Here is a 14,336-nt window from a genome sequence, read left to right on the forward strand (position 1 = left end):
ACAGTTTGTGAGCTGCTCTGTGCTGGGGTTGGTACGAACGTGAACCAGGTGAACTCAGGAGATTCATGGATGTCCCAGCACTCTTTCCTCTGGCAGCAGGACCAGCCCGTGTAGGAGGCAGTGGGTTGTCCCCAGTCCTGGCAAAGTTTGAATATCCTTCAAGGGTTTGTCCTATGCAAGGAGGACTCTGTCCTTGAATAACCTGACACACACATGACCTGTGTGCATGCTCCTTTTGTATTTTCTTTAGTTAAAGCAACTCTAGAAGTATTTATAAAATGAGAAGCTGTATTTCCTGTCAGTCAGTTTAAATTGGAGCTCTCTTGACTTTATACAGTTGTTTCAGTGTTACAATCTTCTTTTGAGTGTGGTCACTATTCAGTTCCTGACCTTGTTGCAAACATACCTGCTTAGCTAATTTTCCATCTGCTTGTCGTCTCATCTGGGGAGATGCAGGTTTCAGCTGATTCTCCTGATATTTGTACCTGTTTCAGGTTTCCTGGCTTGAAATCCTAGGTGTCCTTTATGCTTTATCTAGGCATTATCTACTTTCCCTGCAGTTCTGAAGCTCCGATTCACTCCTACAGCCACTTAAATGGGTGAAATTGGAGTGGTTGTGACCACACAGACAAAGCTCTTTCAGCTGGAGTTAGTGGCTTTTTTTTCTTGCCCTCAAGATAACTTGTAAATATTCAGTCTATTTAACTGGCGGTTGATATTTCAACTTGTGATTTGGTAAGTTTCCTAGAGCAGTTCTATCTCTGCTCCGGTATTAAACCTTTTAAAGTGCTATTTAAGAGCAATGGAAGCAGCTCAAAGAGACAGACTAACCCACAGCTGAAAGCTTAGTAACCCAACCAGAATCTGTGCTGATTTTTGTCTTGTTTTCATGGTGTTTAACCTTTCAGGTGAGCGTGGTGAGGTGAGACACTGAGCTGGATCCTTCCTCTTGAAAAGGAGCGTGGGGACCTTCCCGGGGGCTGCTCCTGCATGGAAGGAACCGTGGCGTGTTGGTTGCTGCGGTCTCATGTGCTCCACAGCTCTTGGGCTGCACGGCCTATAAGCACTTTACCCTTGTGTTGTAGAGCTGTTGAACTGGAGGAGAACCCCTGCACAGACCTGGATTCCTGATACATAGAGTTCATCTTAATAGTTTGTGCCAAACTGCTCGGAGATGCTGGGGCGGGCAGGACTTTCAGATTGAGGCCATTCCCTGAACTTGGCACTGTTTTACTATAACGTAAGGCAAGTGACCTAAGAAAATAAAACCCAGCTAAGTAAAGCTTGTTATTTCCTTTGAGGTAGAAAACCTCAGCTGAGAGTAGGCCTGTTTAGTTTAGCGTTATTATCTGCTTTTCTCAGCTGGAGAGTCTCTTGGCAGGGGATAAGGGGCTTTGTTTTGTACTTGTTCAGAACGGGACTCTTTGGTTTATAACACACATGCTGCTTGGAGTTAGAGGAACTCGGGTGTTGTAAGACCAGGACATCCATGTTCAGCCATTCATGGTTCCACAGAGGTTGGTTGGTTGTGCAGCGTGTCCTGCGTTTCACCGCTGTTCTCATTGCTACCGTCATAAAGTTGTTCAGGTGGCACTTCCAGCTGTGGTTTCTGTGCCTGAGCCTGTTCTGTTGCAGCCGGTGGCTGTGCACGCCCTGTCACCGCTTTGTGCTTGAGCTTGCAGGCTGTTGACACAGCCTACATGTAAAAGTAATAATAATAATAATAAATATTCTGATTTTATAGCCTGGATTGTGGGAAACAAACACTGATGATGTCCATGTACTCCTGAGACACAATGCAAGGCTGTACCTCTAGCACAGGCTGTGTGTTTTCTGTGTGTGCAACTTGAGGGTGAATAATCTTCGCTTATATGGATAGAAAATAACGTGTAAATACCCTAATGTAACCAGGGGATTATGGAATTGGGTGGGAGAGTGAGTCATAGGCATTAATTAAATCCGGAAGCCCAGGTGTCAGGATGAATGACACTCTGACATGTATCAATAAACCAGCGAAATACAAACACGAAGAAGAACGCTAATACAAGCAGTCTCTTTGTGCCAAGTAACCTGGAAAAACCACTATTTAACCTGGTTTCTGGGCGCATTTGGTATTAAAAAGGGGTAATATTGGAACAGAAAACTTATTTTGGGGTGAAGTATGGACACAAAAAACTCATAAGTGATGGAGAAGTTGCATCAAAAGGGGGAAAATGGGATTGGAAATGTTAAGTTTTTTGGCAGGTGTGCGGCAGTAACACCCTTTTGCTGAGCAACGGAAGAGTGGAATAAAAGACAGCAGAAAGAATATATTAGTGCAGATTAATAGTGACAAAAATAGCAGGATAATCCTAATGCCCATCATAGCTGAGTAGTGGAACTATCATTAAAATAAAAAGCCCATATAAAAATTAACTAGCAAATATTTGTCTGAGAGTGACACAAGAACATCACACATGAGGTGTTGTCAGGAAGGGACTGTTGCCCTTTGCTCTCTCCCGTTGTTGCCGTATTCTTGGGACCTGTGTGGAGCTTTTTCTGGGGTGAGTCTCCTCTCGACAGCCGGACCGGGCTGTGATCTGCACGAACAGGAGCTTTTGCTGACGGTCTCAGGAACCTGATGTGGTCTGAGGAGATAATCCTAGGGCACCTCGGGGTTTTTTCCCCTTCTACACTTGTCCATCTTCATCCTTGGTTTGTAGGTGGGGAGAACCGAGCTTGGGTTGTTCTTCCACTGTTGTTGAAAACAAAGAGATCTGGGTGCTCTTCCGTGATGTGCTCGCAGAGCTCTACGCTAACCTTAGTTAACTCAGCCGTTATCTAAAATAATTCCAGATGATTTTATTGCTTAACACTGCCCAAAGTGTTTTCCTTGGCCTTTTGTCTTTATGGTGAAGGATAAGTGATTTCAAAGTTGATTTGTTAAGCCATCTCCGTCCTTAGAAAAAATGCTGCAGTATTTCAGCGCTTTACCATCACGAATGACTATTGTATATACACAACTAGGGAAGAGCTTTATTTTTTGGTTAAAGGACCACAGGTTATGGCCGCTAGAGAGGTGTCCGAGGTGCAAGATGGCGGCACCAAGAAAATGGTTCTGGTGTTAAATGGTGATGCCCAGTGATAGGAAACGTGTGTCAGCTGGTGGGGGCTATGACCGCAAGAAAATGAAGTGCCAGGACCTGTGTTTTAATAAAGTTTGGGGAATGGTGAGCTGCAAACACCCTGTGCAAGGGAACTGGGGTCGTTTTCCTCTAACTGGGTCAGAGCATCCTGACTTAGAGGGTAAAGAATAAAAAAGTCAAGTGAGCCTGCCCCTTGTACTTAGGAAAGTAAGTGCTAAGGAAATTCTTCTGGCTTGTGAGATAAGGCAACATATGATGTAATTCTTGATGGATAAGAATCGATAAGTATTCGAATTGTGCAAATGAGGAGTGACTTTGTGCCTGGTTCAACAAAGCACTTAAAATTAAGTGCCTGCCAGCACGACCGGAGCTTAAAACGTCGCGCTGGGTGTCCCTGGGGGCTGAATGTTCCTGGGGACATCGGAAAAGCTCTTGGGTGTCCCCTCAGCTGCAGGACTAGAGCACCGTGGGCTGTCTTGATGTAGAGCTTGGAGGGGGATAACACAGAGCAAAACCACAGCAAGTTGGAAACAATTCAGTGGAAAACCACATCCATTGTTTGTCCGGTTCAGAAGGGAATTTAATCCCCAAAGAATAAAGTTTTTAGTGGCATCCAGAATGTTTCTCAGGAGCTATGCTAATTCCAGATATTGTTAATTTGTTTGCAGAAGGGTGATGGAGAAAATCCAAAATGAAGGCGTGATCTTTTAAGTGGTAATTGATGATTGATAGTTGGCTCTTTCAAGCCTTTCCAAGTCTTTTTTTGACTAACATAACTAAAAAGGGGGGGGGTGATTCCTCTTCCTGAAGCTCAGCTGCTTTGGGGTTATCCCACATCGCCTTATTGTCAAAGACAAAACGAGAAAATGTTTGCAGAGGGAAGACACATCCATGCAGTCAAGATGATGTTATTGCAGAGCTCGAAATGTGTGTGTCCTGTTTGCTCCTGTGCAAACAGCAGTTGATGTCTCCAGGAATTATGTCCAGCGTGGGTTTTAAAGGTGTTCTGCAAAATTGTGTTTGGATGAAGCTGTTGCTGGTTGGTTGGTGAACCTGCTGGCTCTTGCCGAGGGTGCTGTATCAACATAACTGGGTGACAGAAAATGCAGCATGTTGTGGGAACACGAACGGCTTGTGAAAGGCCTTTGGTCCTGCAGATCCTGCGAAACCTGAGCTGCTTCACTTGCTGTGCACAGGGCAGGGTCCAGCCAGTCCTGTGCTGGCCTGTGATTAACTCGGGTGAAGCAGTTCAAACACTGCCTGGCTACGGTTCAACTTGCTTTATTTTGGCTCAGCATGAAAAAAACCAGACTTGTTGTGGGGACCTGTTGTCTGGCAGGCACAAAACCTGCCTGCAATAATACCCTTGTTTTCTTCTCTGCTGTTTAAATTGTTATCTGATAGGGTGTGTTTGAGGAGCTGGAGCAGAACTTAATGCAGGTCAAACAGCTGAGTAAGTGATGGTGTGAGAAGATACAGTCATGGTGCTGGTAGCAAGGGGGTTCTTAGGACAAGCTGTGTCTGCAGGTTCCCCTGACCGCCATGGTGCTGGCCCAGAAGGACCAGGTGGCTCCGCTGCTCCAGAGGCCCCGGGCTGTGCTGGGGGGTGGTCGAGTCTGTCGAGGGTGAGGGGTGCAGTGCTCAGGTACAGTTTACGGTAGCAGCATGTGGAACCATAGAATAGAATCACAGGATGGTTTGGGTTGGAAGGGACCTTCCCAACTACCCCATTACTCCACTGGTGTCGTTACTCCACTGGTGTCGTTACTCCACTGGTGTTGTTACTCCATCGTAAAAGGCCATGAGGTTGGTCTGGCAGGACTTGCCCTTGGTGAAGCTGTGCTGGCTGTCTTGAATCACCTCCCTGTCCTCCATGTGCCTTAGCACAGCGTCTAGAGGATCTGTTCCATCATTTACCCAGGCACTTACTGAGCTTGGCTGATTCACTTGTTCAGTATTGGGACCAGTTCTGTTTAATCTCCTTATCAATGATCTGGACAAGGGGATCGAGTGCACCCTCAGTAATGTTGCAGATGACACCGAGTTGGGTGCAGTGTTGATCTGCTGAGGGCAGGAGGCTCCACAGAGGTTCTGGCCCGGCTGGATTGATGGGCTGAGGCCAATTGTCTGAGGTTCAACAAGGCCAAGTGCCGGGTCCTGCGCTTGGGCCACAACAACCCCATGAACGCTGCAGCTGAGGAAGAGCAGCTGGAAAAGGAGCTGGGGTGTTGGTGACAGCGGCTGAACATGGGCCAGCGTGTGCCCAGGTGGCCAAGAGGCCACCAGCATCCTGGCTTATATCAGAAATAGTGTGGCCAGCAGGACTAGGGAAGTGATTGTGCTGCTGTACTTGGTGTTGGTGAGGCCAAGCCTTGAATCCTGTGTTCAGTTTTGGGCCCCTCATCATAAGGAGGACATTGAGGCACTGGAGAGAGTACAGAGGAGGTGATGAAGCTGATGAGGGACCAGAGCACAAGTGTGATGAGGGACCTGGGGGTTCAGCTGGAGAACAGGAGCTGAGGGGAGACCTTCTGATCTCTGAACTGCCTGAAAGGAGCTTGGAGCCAGTGGGGGTCGGGCTCTACTCCCCAGGAACAAGCGCCAGGAGCAGAGGAAACGGCCTCAAGCTGCGCCAGGGGAGGTTGAGGTTGGATGTGGGGAACAGTTTGTTCCCCAAAGGGCTGTGGGGCATTGGAACAGGCTGCCCAGGGCAGTGCTGGAGTCACCATCCCTGGAGGGGTTGGACAGATGGATATGGGGTTCTCAGGACATGGGGCAGTGCCGGGGATGGGTTATGGATGGACTTGATCTTGAGGGTCTCTTCCAACCGGAATGATTCCATTCTATTCCTTCTATTGCTCTGTGAACTTCCTCCCCACAACATGCGTTAGTGCAGCTGCCTTGGAAGCAGCACGTTGTGTGTGTTTGCAGGTCGGCAGTGCTGGCTGCCTGTGACCACCAGCTGCAAGAGGATTCCGAGCTCACAATACACGTGCACGACTGAAATGCAGCACAGCGCGATCCTCTTACCTCGCGAGGAGCTGCAGGGGGATCACGTGCGGCTTTGTGCGGCTGGTTTTACCCGCTTTAGAAGCGCTTGCCCGGCTGCGAAGAGTTCTGCATCCTGCTGAAATTACAGAAGGGCTGAAAATACAACTCCCGGTGCTGGAAACCGGCCAGTGCGCTGACACGAACCTGCATGGAAAATTGCTCTGGCATCTGTATTGACTGGAGATAATTGGAACTTCCTTTTTTTTCCGTCTTTTTCAGCTTATTCTAAAACCAGTTAGCAAGAACAGCAGTCAGACCGGAAGGGTGTAGCAAGATAACCACGTTCCTGTGCTGTTGTAGAGGTAAATGCAGGCGTAGGTGCGAAAGACAGTTTCCCAATAGACGTATGGCTGTGATCACAATACTGAGTGCTACCTGTTCAACAATACTAATATATATTAAGGATGAGCATATAAATAACTTATCATGCCTTAGTAGGAGAAGGGTATTTTAGCTTCTGCTGGCTTGTATAGGAGAAGAGTTGAATTTCCATCAGACCTTTAAATCCCAGGCACTTGTTGATGAGTGCAGGGGAGCCCTGTGCTCTGAGCAACTCGGGCTGAGCTCCTGCTTCTGTCCCTTCTGCTGCTTGTGCAGCCACTGGCTTTATTTGCTCTGTTGCATCTGAAACCTGGACTAATTGCTTTCTAAGTGCGTTCTGGGAAAAAAATCTCTGCTGTCCAAGCTGTGAGGATGTTCCTGGTACCTGGATTACTCCTGAGCTGTGCCTGGTGTGTGACCTGTTTTCTGCACCACGTGTGCACAGGTACCCGACTCCACCTGAGCAGAGCAGGTTCTTGAGCTGACCTTGGAGCTGCACAACTCCTGGCAGCTCTGTTTGTACTGGGGCTGGCGTCCTGCATTAGAGCTGGCAGTTCTGCCCCTTGGAAGGGTTGTCTCGCTTGCCGTGCGCTGAGAATAGAAGTAAATGGTCCCCTAATGTGCATCTGGCAGCGCTTCACAATCATTGCTTGTCAGTTTGTCTTTGATCTATTTCCTTTCAACTTTGCCCAGATTTAGCGAAGTTGGGAGCTGGACTGGAATAACAAGGGAGAAGTTGGTTGTGTTCCAAGGCTCTGGAAGCAGAATGTTGCCCTTGAGGGTGATGAGGTGGTAATTTTGTAGATATGTAGTGCACAAGGTGACAGGGTTAAGCAGTGGGGAGCAGCTGTTAGCAAGAGAGTTTAGAAGCAAAAGTAGGCGGATTAATTTCAGCATGATGCTGTGAAAACCCCAAAAATGTGAACTGGGTTTCTGTCTGCTGCTTACCAACAAAGTTGCTGCTTTTGAGGTAGCTGTAGGAGCACAGATCAGCACAGATCTTGTGGAGTTGCTCTTCTAGCATAAATCAGAAGTATTTGCCACAGTTGCGAATAAGAAGGTTTCAAGTGCTTCAGAATGCTTCGAGTGTATTAGCTGGTAACCTAATTAAACACCTGAAGCCCTTGCTATAAAACCACGCTGCGATGTTATTGTTAACCTTCTTTGCAATGCAACAATTTTGTGCCAGTGCCATTTTCAGCAGGATGCAGCTTGTGAGCCGTCAGGAACAGATGTGCGAGTGACTTGGGAGGGGAAGGATAGAGGTCTGAAACCATCTCTTGTGCTCAAGAAACCTAACCGGAATTCTCTCTAGGTGTAGGTATGGACTGCTACAGGACTCCTTGCTGTTTGCAGACATTTGGATATACAGCGGTTGTTGTGTGAGAAGCCTCTGAGCTGTAACTGTGTGCTTGGCCAGGGCAGGGGAAACACCCCTGGAAGGAGCAGGACTCCTGGGGCAGCTCTGGTTTACTCTGGTGCATGGGTGCGATCGGGGTCTGTGAACACATGTGCGATGCCTCGAGCCAGCGGCCAGTGTCCGTGCCCCGTCTGGGCACCCGCTGCTTCCTTTGGACACCAGTCCACAGCTGGAGGTTCTCTGTATTCCTAACATTGCCCCCTATGTCCTGCTGACAGACTTGGGGATTTCTAGAGCTGCTTGTGCATGAGGAATATGGCAAAAGCTGCTGTTTCATGCTCTTTCTGTCCCTTTGTGCTTCCCCCATCCTGCTGCTGTTTTACCAAGTGTTTTATAGTCCCATTCTCCACATGCAGAACTGGGAGCGCTGAAGCCAATTAGCAGTGGAAGGCGTAATAAATGCAGAGAAATTCAAAGGAGGGTGGCATTTTCCACGCCGTTTCTGATTTAAGTGTGGGATGACTACCTGAGGGAAGTTAGACATTCTTGGCTCTATTGTGCCTTTCTGGAGTGAATCCTGGGTACAGGAAAACCTGGGCTCAGTAAACCGTGCTCGGCTTTAACTGAGGCAATCAGACCAGATGATGGATCAGTTGTTCAGAAAACAAAGCTTTGCAAAGTCTCTCAAATTGATGTGGATCATCAAATTTTCCTTCTCTGGTGGCAAAGTCACTTACTGTAGATTGCCGTGTAAAAACTGCTGTATGTACCCCGATTAAATCAATACTTGTTTTCTCTGGAGAGAAGCATGCTGCTTTTACCAGCAGCAAAATTGTCATGCTTTAATCTGCAGTCAGTGGGAGTTTAATAATAAAGTAACCAAATTGGTAGGTGTATTTGCAGACAAATATGTTAAATGGTTTTGCACAGCTTCCGTGCGTGGCGTTGGCAGCTGAAGTTTGCAGGAGTTAAAGGAGAGAAGGACAGGCAGATGTGATTTTCCTCTTACATGCTCCCTCTTCCTTGGATGCGGCTCCACCTGACACGTTCACCTCTCACTGCTCCGTTTAGAATTGGCTCTGGACTGTGTCTCTGCCAGGTCCCTCTCTGTTCTGTTCCAGTCCTGTATCAGAAAGCATTTCACTTTGTTAGATTCTAAATTTCTCCTTCCTTTGAGCTCTCTGGATGGCTTAGCTATGTTCTCCTTGTATAGACTGCAATTTTCTTCACCTGTTGGCCCTCTCAGCAAACCAGCAGGATGTCGATATTCCAGTGAGGGTGCTCTAGGAGTGACTTCGTTAATTAATTAGCACAGGATCCAGACTAGAGGTACCTCACCCAAGGCTTTCCTAATGAGACGTCAGCAGTCGGTAAGAGATACCAGTCCCACCTCAGCTGAAGCAAAGCTTTAGAAGGTCCTTGAATTTAGCAGATATGGTTGGTTATAGGTCCCTTATCTCTTGCTGGCTCCAGCGTGGGTGATAAGAGGGGTGAAAAACTCCGTCGAGCGCTGTCTTGCTTCTTTCCCCCGCAGACGTCCTTGGGCTGAAGGTGGCACAGCGGGATGCGCAGGTTTGTTCTCCAGAAATGACACACGTGGCTGGGCCAGAACAATAACGCTACCACTGCGGGTTTGGGAGCCCTCAGCCATGACCTGTCATTTGAGATCCTTGACTTGAAGCAACATAAGGGAGAGAGTCAGGGGTATTTTTGTGGCTGAACATGAGCACTGTGGAGCAACGAGGCCCTCCAGAGCTGCAAGGGTTTTACAGCCTGTCCTGGCAGGGGTGAGCAACATCTCCATGGCTTGCTGGATGCCAGGACCACGTTTTCCCAAATTTGAATATCCATTTTGCAGCCTGGTTGTAGTTTTTAAAACCTTTAATTGAAGTCTTGACACTTTTCTTCTTCTTTCCCCCACCTTCTTTTTGCTGCATCTTCTTTTGGGCTACTGCGCGTTAGTTTTGCTCCTAAAAGTCAATGGGGCTTCCTTGGAAAACCTGGGCTAGTTCCTATGGCAAAAACGTGATAAAACTAAGGGTTTTGCATGCTAAGAGAGAAAACCCAGGCATTTTATTTGCATGTGTAACTTCTGGGCTTGTTTGGAAGATGGGTTGTGATGGGTCCATAAAAGCTGTTTAATAACAAACTGGCATGGGGGATTTATACCTCGAATGCAGCGACCTTCTCTGATCATTTGCTCCTTTTTGATATTTTCTTAGTAACAATAAATCAAACCCAGTTTTAGTAAAAGTTTCAGTGGGCCCTTTGGCTATGGTGGTTGATCCCTGAATGGTTTGTAAGCTCCGGTTGTTGCAAGAGCGGCGTTGGCAAGTGCCACCTACTGAATTTTACCCAAATGTGGCTTTCTCGCTTGTCCCTCTTTACCTGATGGGAAAGGACTCGTTTAAATGCCAAATAACCAGTAGTCATAATAATGTGCGAACACGTCAAGTGTGACTACATACGTATTGTTGATCTGATGGATTCTGGCAGCTTGTGAAGAATGGGATTCACCAAAGGGCTTCCGATTTCCATCAGGACTATAAATGTAACCCCTATATTTGGCTGCGTTGCTAACAGAAATGAGAGGCTTTCATCCCAAACGAGTGAATCACAGCCTGGGAGTATTGACTTTACTCATAGCAATGACCACAAAATGAATCGTGTTTTTGTTTTTATTTTTTTCCTCTTATTCTTCCATCCTGTTTTTAAAATCACCAACATCAAAACGTGTGGGAGATGGGTTTTTTCTGCTTCTCCCACAAATCAGCCTTGTAATGTAACTTAGATGCTTCAGAAGTTGAGAAGCCTTTAAAGTTCAGACCTTTAGTAGTTCAGTGGATGCTCTGTACCTCTGATTTCTGTCCAAGGCGACATTACTGTTTCTATTTCAGCTTTCTACTTCATAATGGAAATTAATGGTGCAACAAAGGACGGTCTGGCAGGACAAGTAACCGGTGCAATTGCTTGTTTTTAGAGGTGTTAAATGTTAACTTTGCTTCCATTAACTGCCCCTTGGATTCCTTTTAGTTCCCACTTCTGTACTCTGAGAACAGATGGAGTCAGGGACCGGGTGGGAAGCACCGAGAGCTTCTGTCTTAATGAACAGGATGATTTTGTGTCTTCTGCAGGTGGATTCGCAATAGTGTTTCTTGTGAGGACTAACAATGGGATGAAATGTGCCCTGAAGCGGATGTATGTCAATAATGAGTATGATTTGCAAGTCTGCAAAAGAGAAATCCAGATCATGGTAAGTCACCACTCTCACACCATTCCGCTCCCAGTCCGGGCTCCAGTACAGTCCCCTTTGGCCTGTGAGCTGAGCAGCATCGTGCCTCCAAATGGGCGATTTCTTAGCAAACCTTCTTTCTTTTGGAAAGACCAAACTCCTGGAGTTATGCGGCTATCTGAAAAGCTCGGGTGATGTAAAATGTAAATAGTTTCAGTGAACAAGACAAAACTGGGAGCTCAAAATGCAGAGGGAATCTCGGGAAGATGAAGGGAGGGAAAACTCCTATGTCAGCCTTAATGGGGAAGGGAAGAGGAGAGCTGAGCACAGTTGGGGTATCAGACTTGCAAGTCTCACAGTCTTCAGGGGTAAAGTCTTCAGCCTCTTAGACTTGATCAGCAAAGGCCGATGATTCTGATGGGACTCTAAAGTCAGTGTGTGAACGGAAGGTGGAATCTCATCCAGAGATTCTCATCTTTGGGGTTGGGATGAGGCTGTCTCTGTGCTGGTGAGCGTGATAGATTAAAGCAGTGTGTGTGGGGCAGTTACTGCTGGGGCTTTTGAAACAGGACAGTGGTTATAACAGGCACTGGGATGTCTCTCTAGATGATTGGATACAAGGAGCTATAGGATAGGATAGCTGTTTTTAATAGCTGTTTTAAACTTAGCATCTCTAAACAAAGAAGAAATGGAGATGATGCGAACAGATTTGTTTAGTCTCGTTTGGAGCCTGGTAAACAGGGAAAGTGGCACTTTAGAAGTTGCTTTCAAAGATATTGATGAACATTTAGAACAACTGTGAGGTGGGGCAGGAAATACAAAATCCTTATTCTGCTGATTTACAACATGAGGTACAGGTGTGGGATGGATGATCCTGGTATCGGACACTCTTAATGGTAGCAATTCTGCATGTGTTTTCTGAAGTAGCTTCTAAAGTACCTTTAAAGTAACCTTCTGGAGTTTGTACAACAGTGCAGTGACGCTTTTGGGTGTGTTTGTCATCAGTGCAGCTGTCGCTACACGGAACAGGTTGAGACTAGGCCTTACATCAAAGGTTTTGTTCACTTGGATTTCACTTGCGGGTGTTTCCGCTGTCTCCGTGTCTTCGGTGACTCTTTGAGACGTGTGGCTGACCTGGAAAGCGATGGTGAGGAGCATCCTCCGCTCCTGCCTGAATCTTCTCGGCGGCACCAATCCCTGTCCTGAAGAACCTTGGTGTCACTAAAAGGAAATATTTTCTCCTTTCTCAGTTTTTGTGCAATAAAGATGTGTTTTAAACTTAACCGCACTTTTGGCAGCCCTACAGCATTCAACCAGAATGCGGCCAGCAGTTTTGGTTTGTTTTCCTGGTGAAGCTGAACTTTTCCCTGCAACTTTAGCATGTGTCACGGCGAAGTCATTGAGAAGAGAACTTGTGCTTTAATCCATCGGGTTGCTTAAAATAAGCTACTTCTAAAACCAAGGTCAACATATATTACCTTAGTGAGTGTTTTTGAGCATGTGAAGATTTGAGATACTGTTTGTCAGCGGGAGGAGATGAGAAAAGGAAACGCAACATGTGCTGTTTGTGCCACCACTATTTTGCTGTGTTGTCTGCTGTTTGTCTCAAATCCTGGAGGGAAAACAGGCAGAGATGGACCTCAGGTTCATTCAGGTTTTGCGTGACAAGTAATCCAAAGTGACAGAAGCTTGTGCCTGTGTAGAAGAGCTAGAAAAGCTCTTCAGTGTAGAGAAACCAGATGCAACTGTTCTTGCTCTACATAGCTCGTTTATGCTTTGAATTTCTTTCTCTCCAGCGGGATCTTTCTGGCCACAAGAACATTGTGGGATACATTGATTCCAGCATCAACTCGGTGAGCAGCGGGGACGTGTGGGAAGTGCTGATCCTGATGGATTTCTGTCGAGGTGAGTGTGGGCTCCGGGTGTTGGTCGCTGGTAGATTTGTCCCCTTTGGGCACTTATAGGAAACTTGTACAACATCTTCCTTTCAAAAAAACCAAACCTGTTCCTAGGCCTGGCTGTTCCTTGGCTACCAAGGAGCCAAGGCAAAGCCAGAACCAAGCATGGAGAAGTGGGTGATTCCTGACCCTGTTAATGGGCCTGGTGCCACCTTTGAACCTGCCGAGGGTGGTCCTAGATCCTTTCTGTTGTGAAGCAGAACCCTGAAATATTTATTGCTGTTTTCTGTAGGCTGGTCCATGCAATAAGTGGCTCTTCTAAAGCTGCCAGGCTGTGGAATGACATTCTTCTTCACTTTATGTCATACTGCAAGTTTTTTCCGCTTTAGCCTGACCTAGGATTGTTCTGAAAGAAGCTTGAAATGGACAACAGGAAGCCAAAAAGTATTCCTTTTCCCTCTGACCTTTTTGCTTTAGCCAGACAAGCTTTTCCAGTCTTTTCCAGCTGTCCCAAAGCTTTGATCTCTTGTGGCTGGGATGTGCTGTTTGGAAAATGACGCATGTGCTGTGCTCGGATTCTTCTATTCTCGCAGGAAGAGTGTTAAACACAGTGTTTGGCCAGGTGACTCCAGTAGCCCGTGGCTGGTTTGGATGGTGACAGCTGATGGGAAAAAGGTGGTTTTGGGACTATTCGGCTTTTAACCAAAGCCAAGTGCAGTGTAGCAAGAACAACTCGATGCTGAAATGCCTTTCAATGTGTGCCACACAGCTTTCTGTTCTACTGTGGATGCAGGAATCTTGACTTGCGTTGGATTTGTTTGCTGGTAAAAGCAAGAACCTTACGTGTGGTTTTACTGGAGGAATTGTTATGCAATTTCTCTGTAAGCTTAAACCTGAACATCACGAGGAGTGCTGTAAGAAACAGGCTTGCTAGTGCTGGTAAATCTGTACCCAGCTCTGCATCACAGGCAGTGTGAACCACGGGAATCCACAACATGCTCCCCCTCGCTGTGCTCGCCTCCCTGCTGGGCCTCGTTTTCACAAAATCCCAGAATGTCAGGGGTTGAAGGGCCCTGGAAAGCTCATCCAGTGCAATCCCCCCATGGAGCAGGAACACCCAGCTGAGGTTCCACAGGAAGGGGTCCAGGCGGGTTTGAATGTCTGCAGAGAAGGAGACTCCACAACCTCCCTGGGCAGCCTGGGCCAGGCTCTGACACCCTCACCGGGAAGAAGTTTCTTCTCAAATTTAAGTGGAACCTCCTGTGTTCCAGTTTGCACCCATTACCCCTTGTCCTATCACTGGTTGTCACCCAGAAGAGCCTGGCTCCATCCTCCTGACACTGCCCCTT

The 14,336-nt window shown here is 47.0% G+C and overlaps 1 protein-coding gene across 12 annotated transcripts in view; it reads left to right on the plus strand.

The window, feature by feature from the left end:
- Positions 1-14,336, plus strand: part of AAK1 (AP2 associated kinase 1) — a 77,872-nt gene that overhangs the window by 12,729 nt on the left and 50,807 nt on the right. For all 12 annotated transcript variants that reach the window (XM_071799404.1, XM_071799403.1, XM_071799405.1 and 9 more), the window contains exons 3-4: positions 10,992-11,110; positions 12,886-12,994. In XM_071799404.1, coding sequence (XP_071655505.1) covers positions 10,992-11,110; positions 12,886-12,994 — 228 coding nt within the window. The remainder of the gene's footprint in view (positions 1-10,991; positions 11,111-12,885; positions 12,995-14,336) is intronic.

The sequence above is a fragment of the Patagioenas fasciata genome, chromosome 26 (assembly GCF_037038585.1).
Source record: "Patagioenas fasciata isolate bPatFas1 chromosome 26, bPatFas1.hap1, whole genome shotgun sequence".
NCBI lineage: Eukaryota > Metazoa > Chordata > Aves > Columbiformes > Columbidae > Patagioenas > Patagioenas fasciata.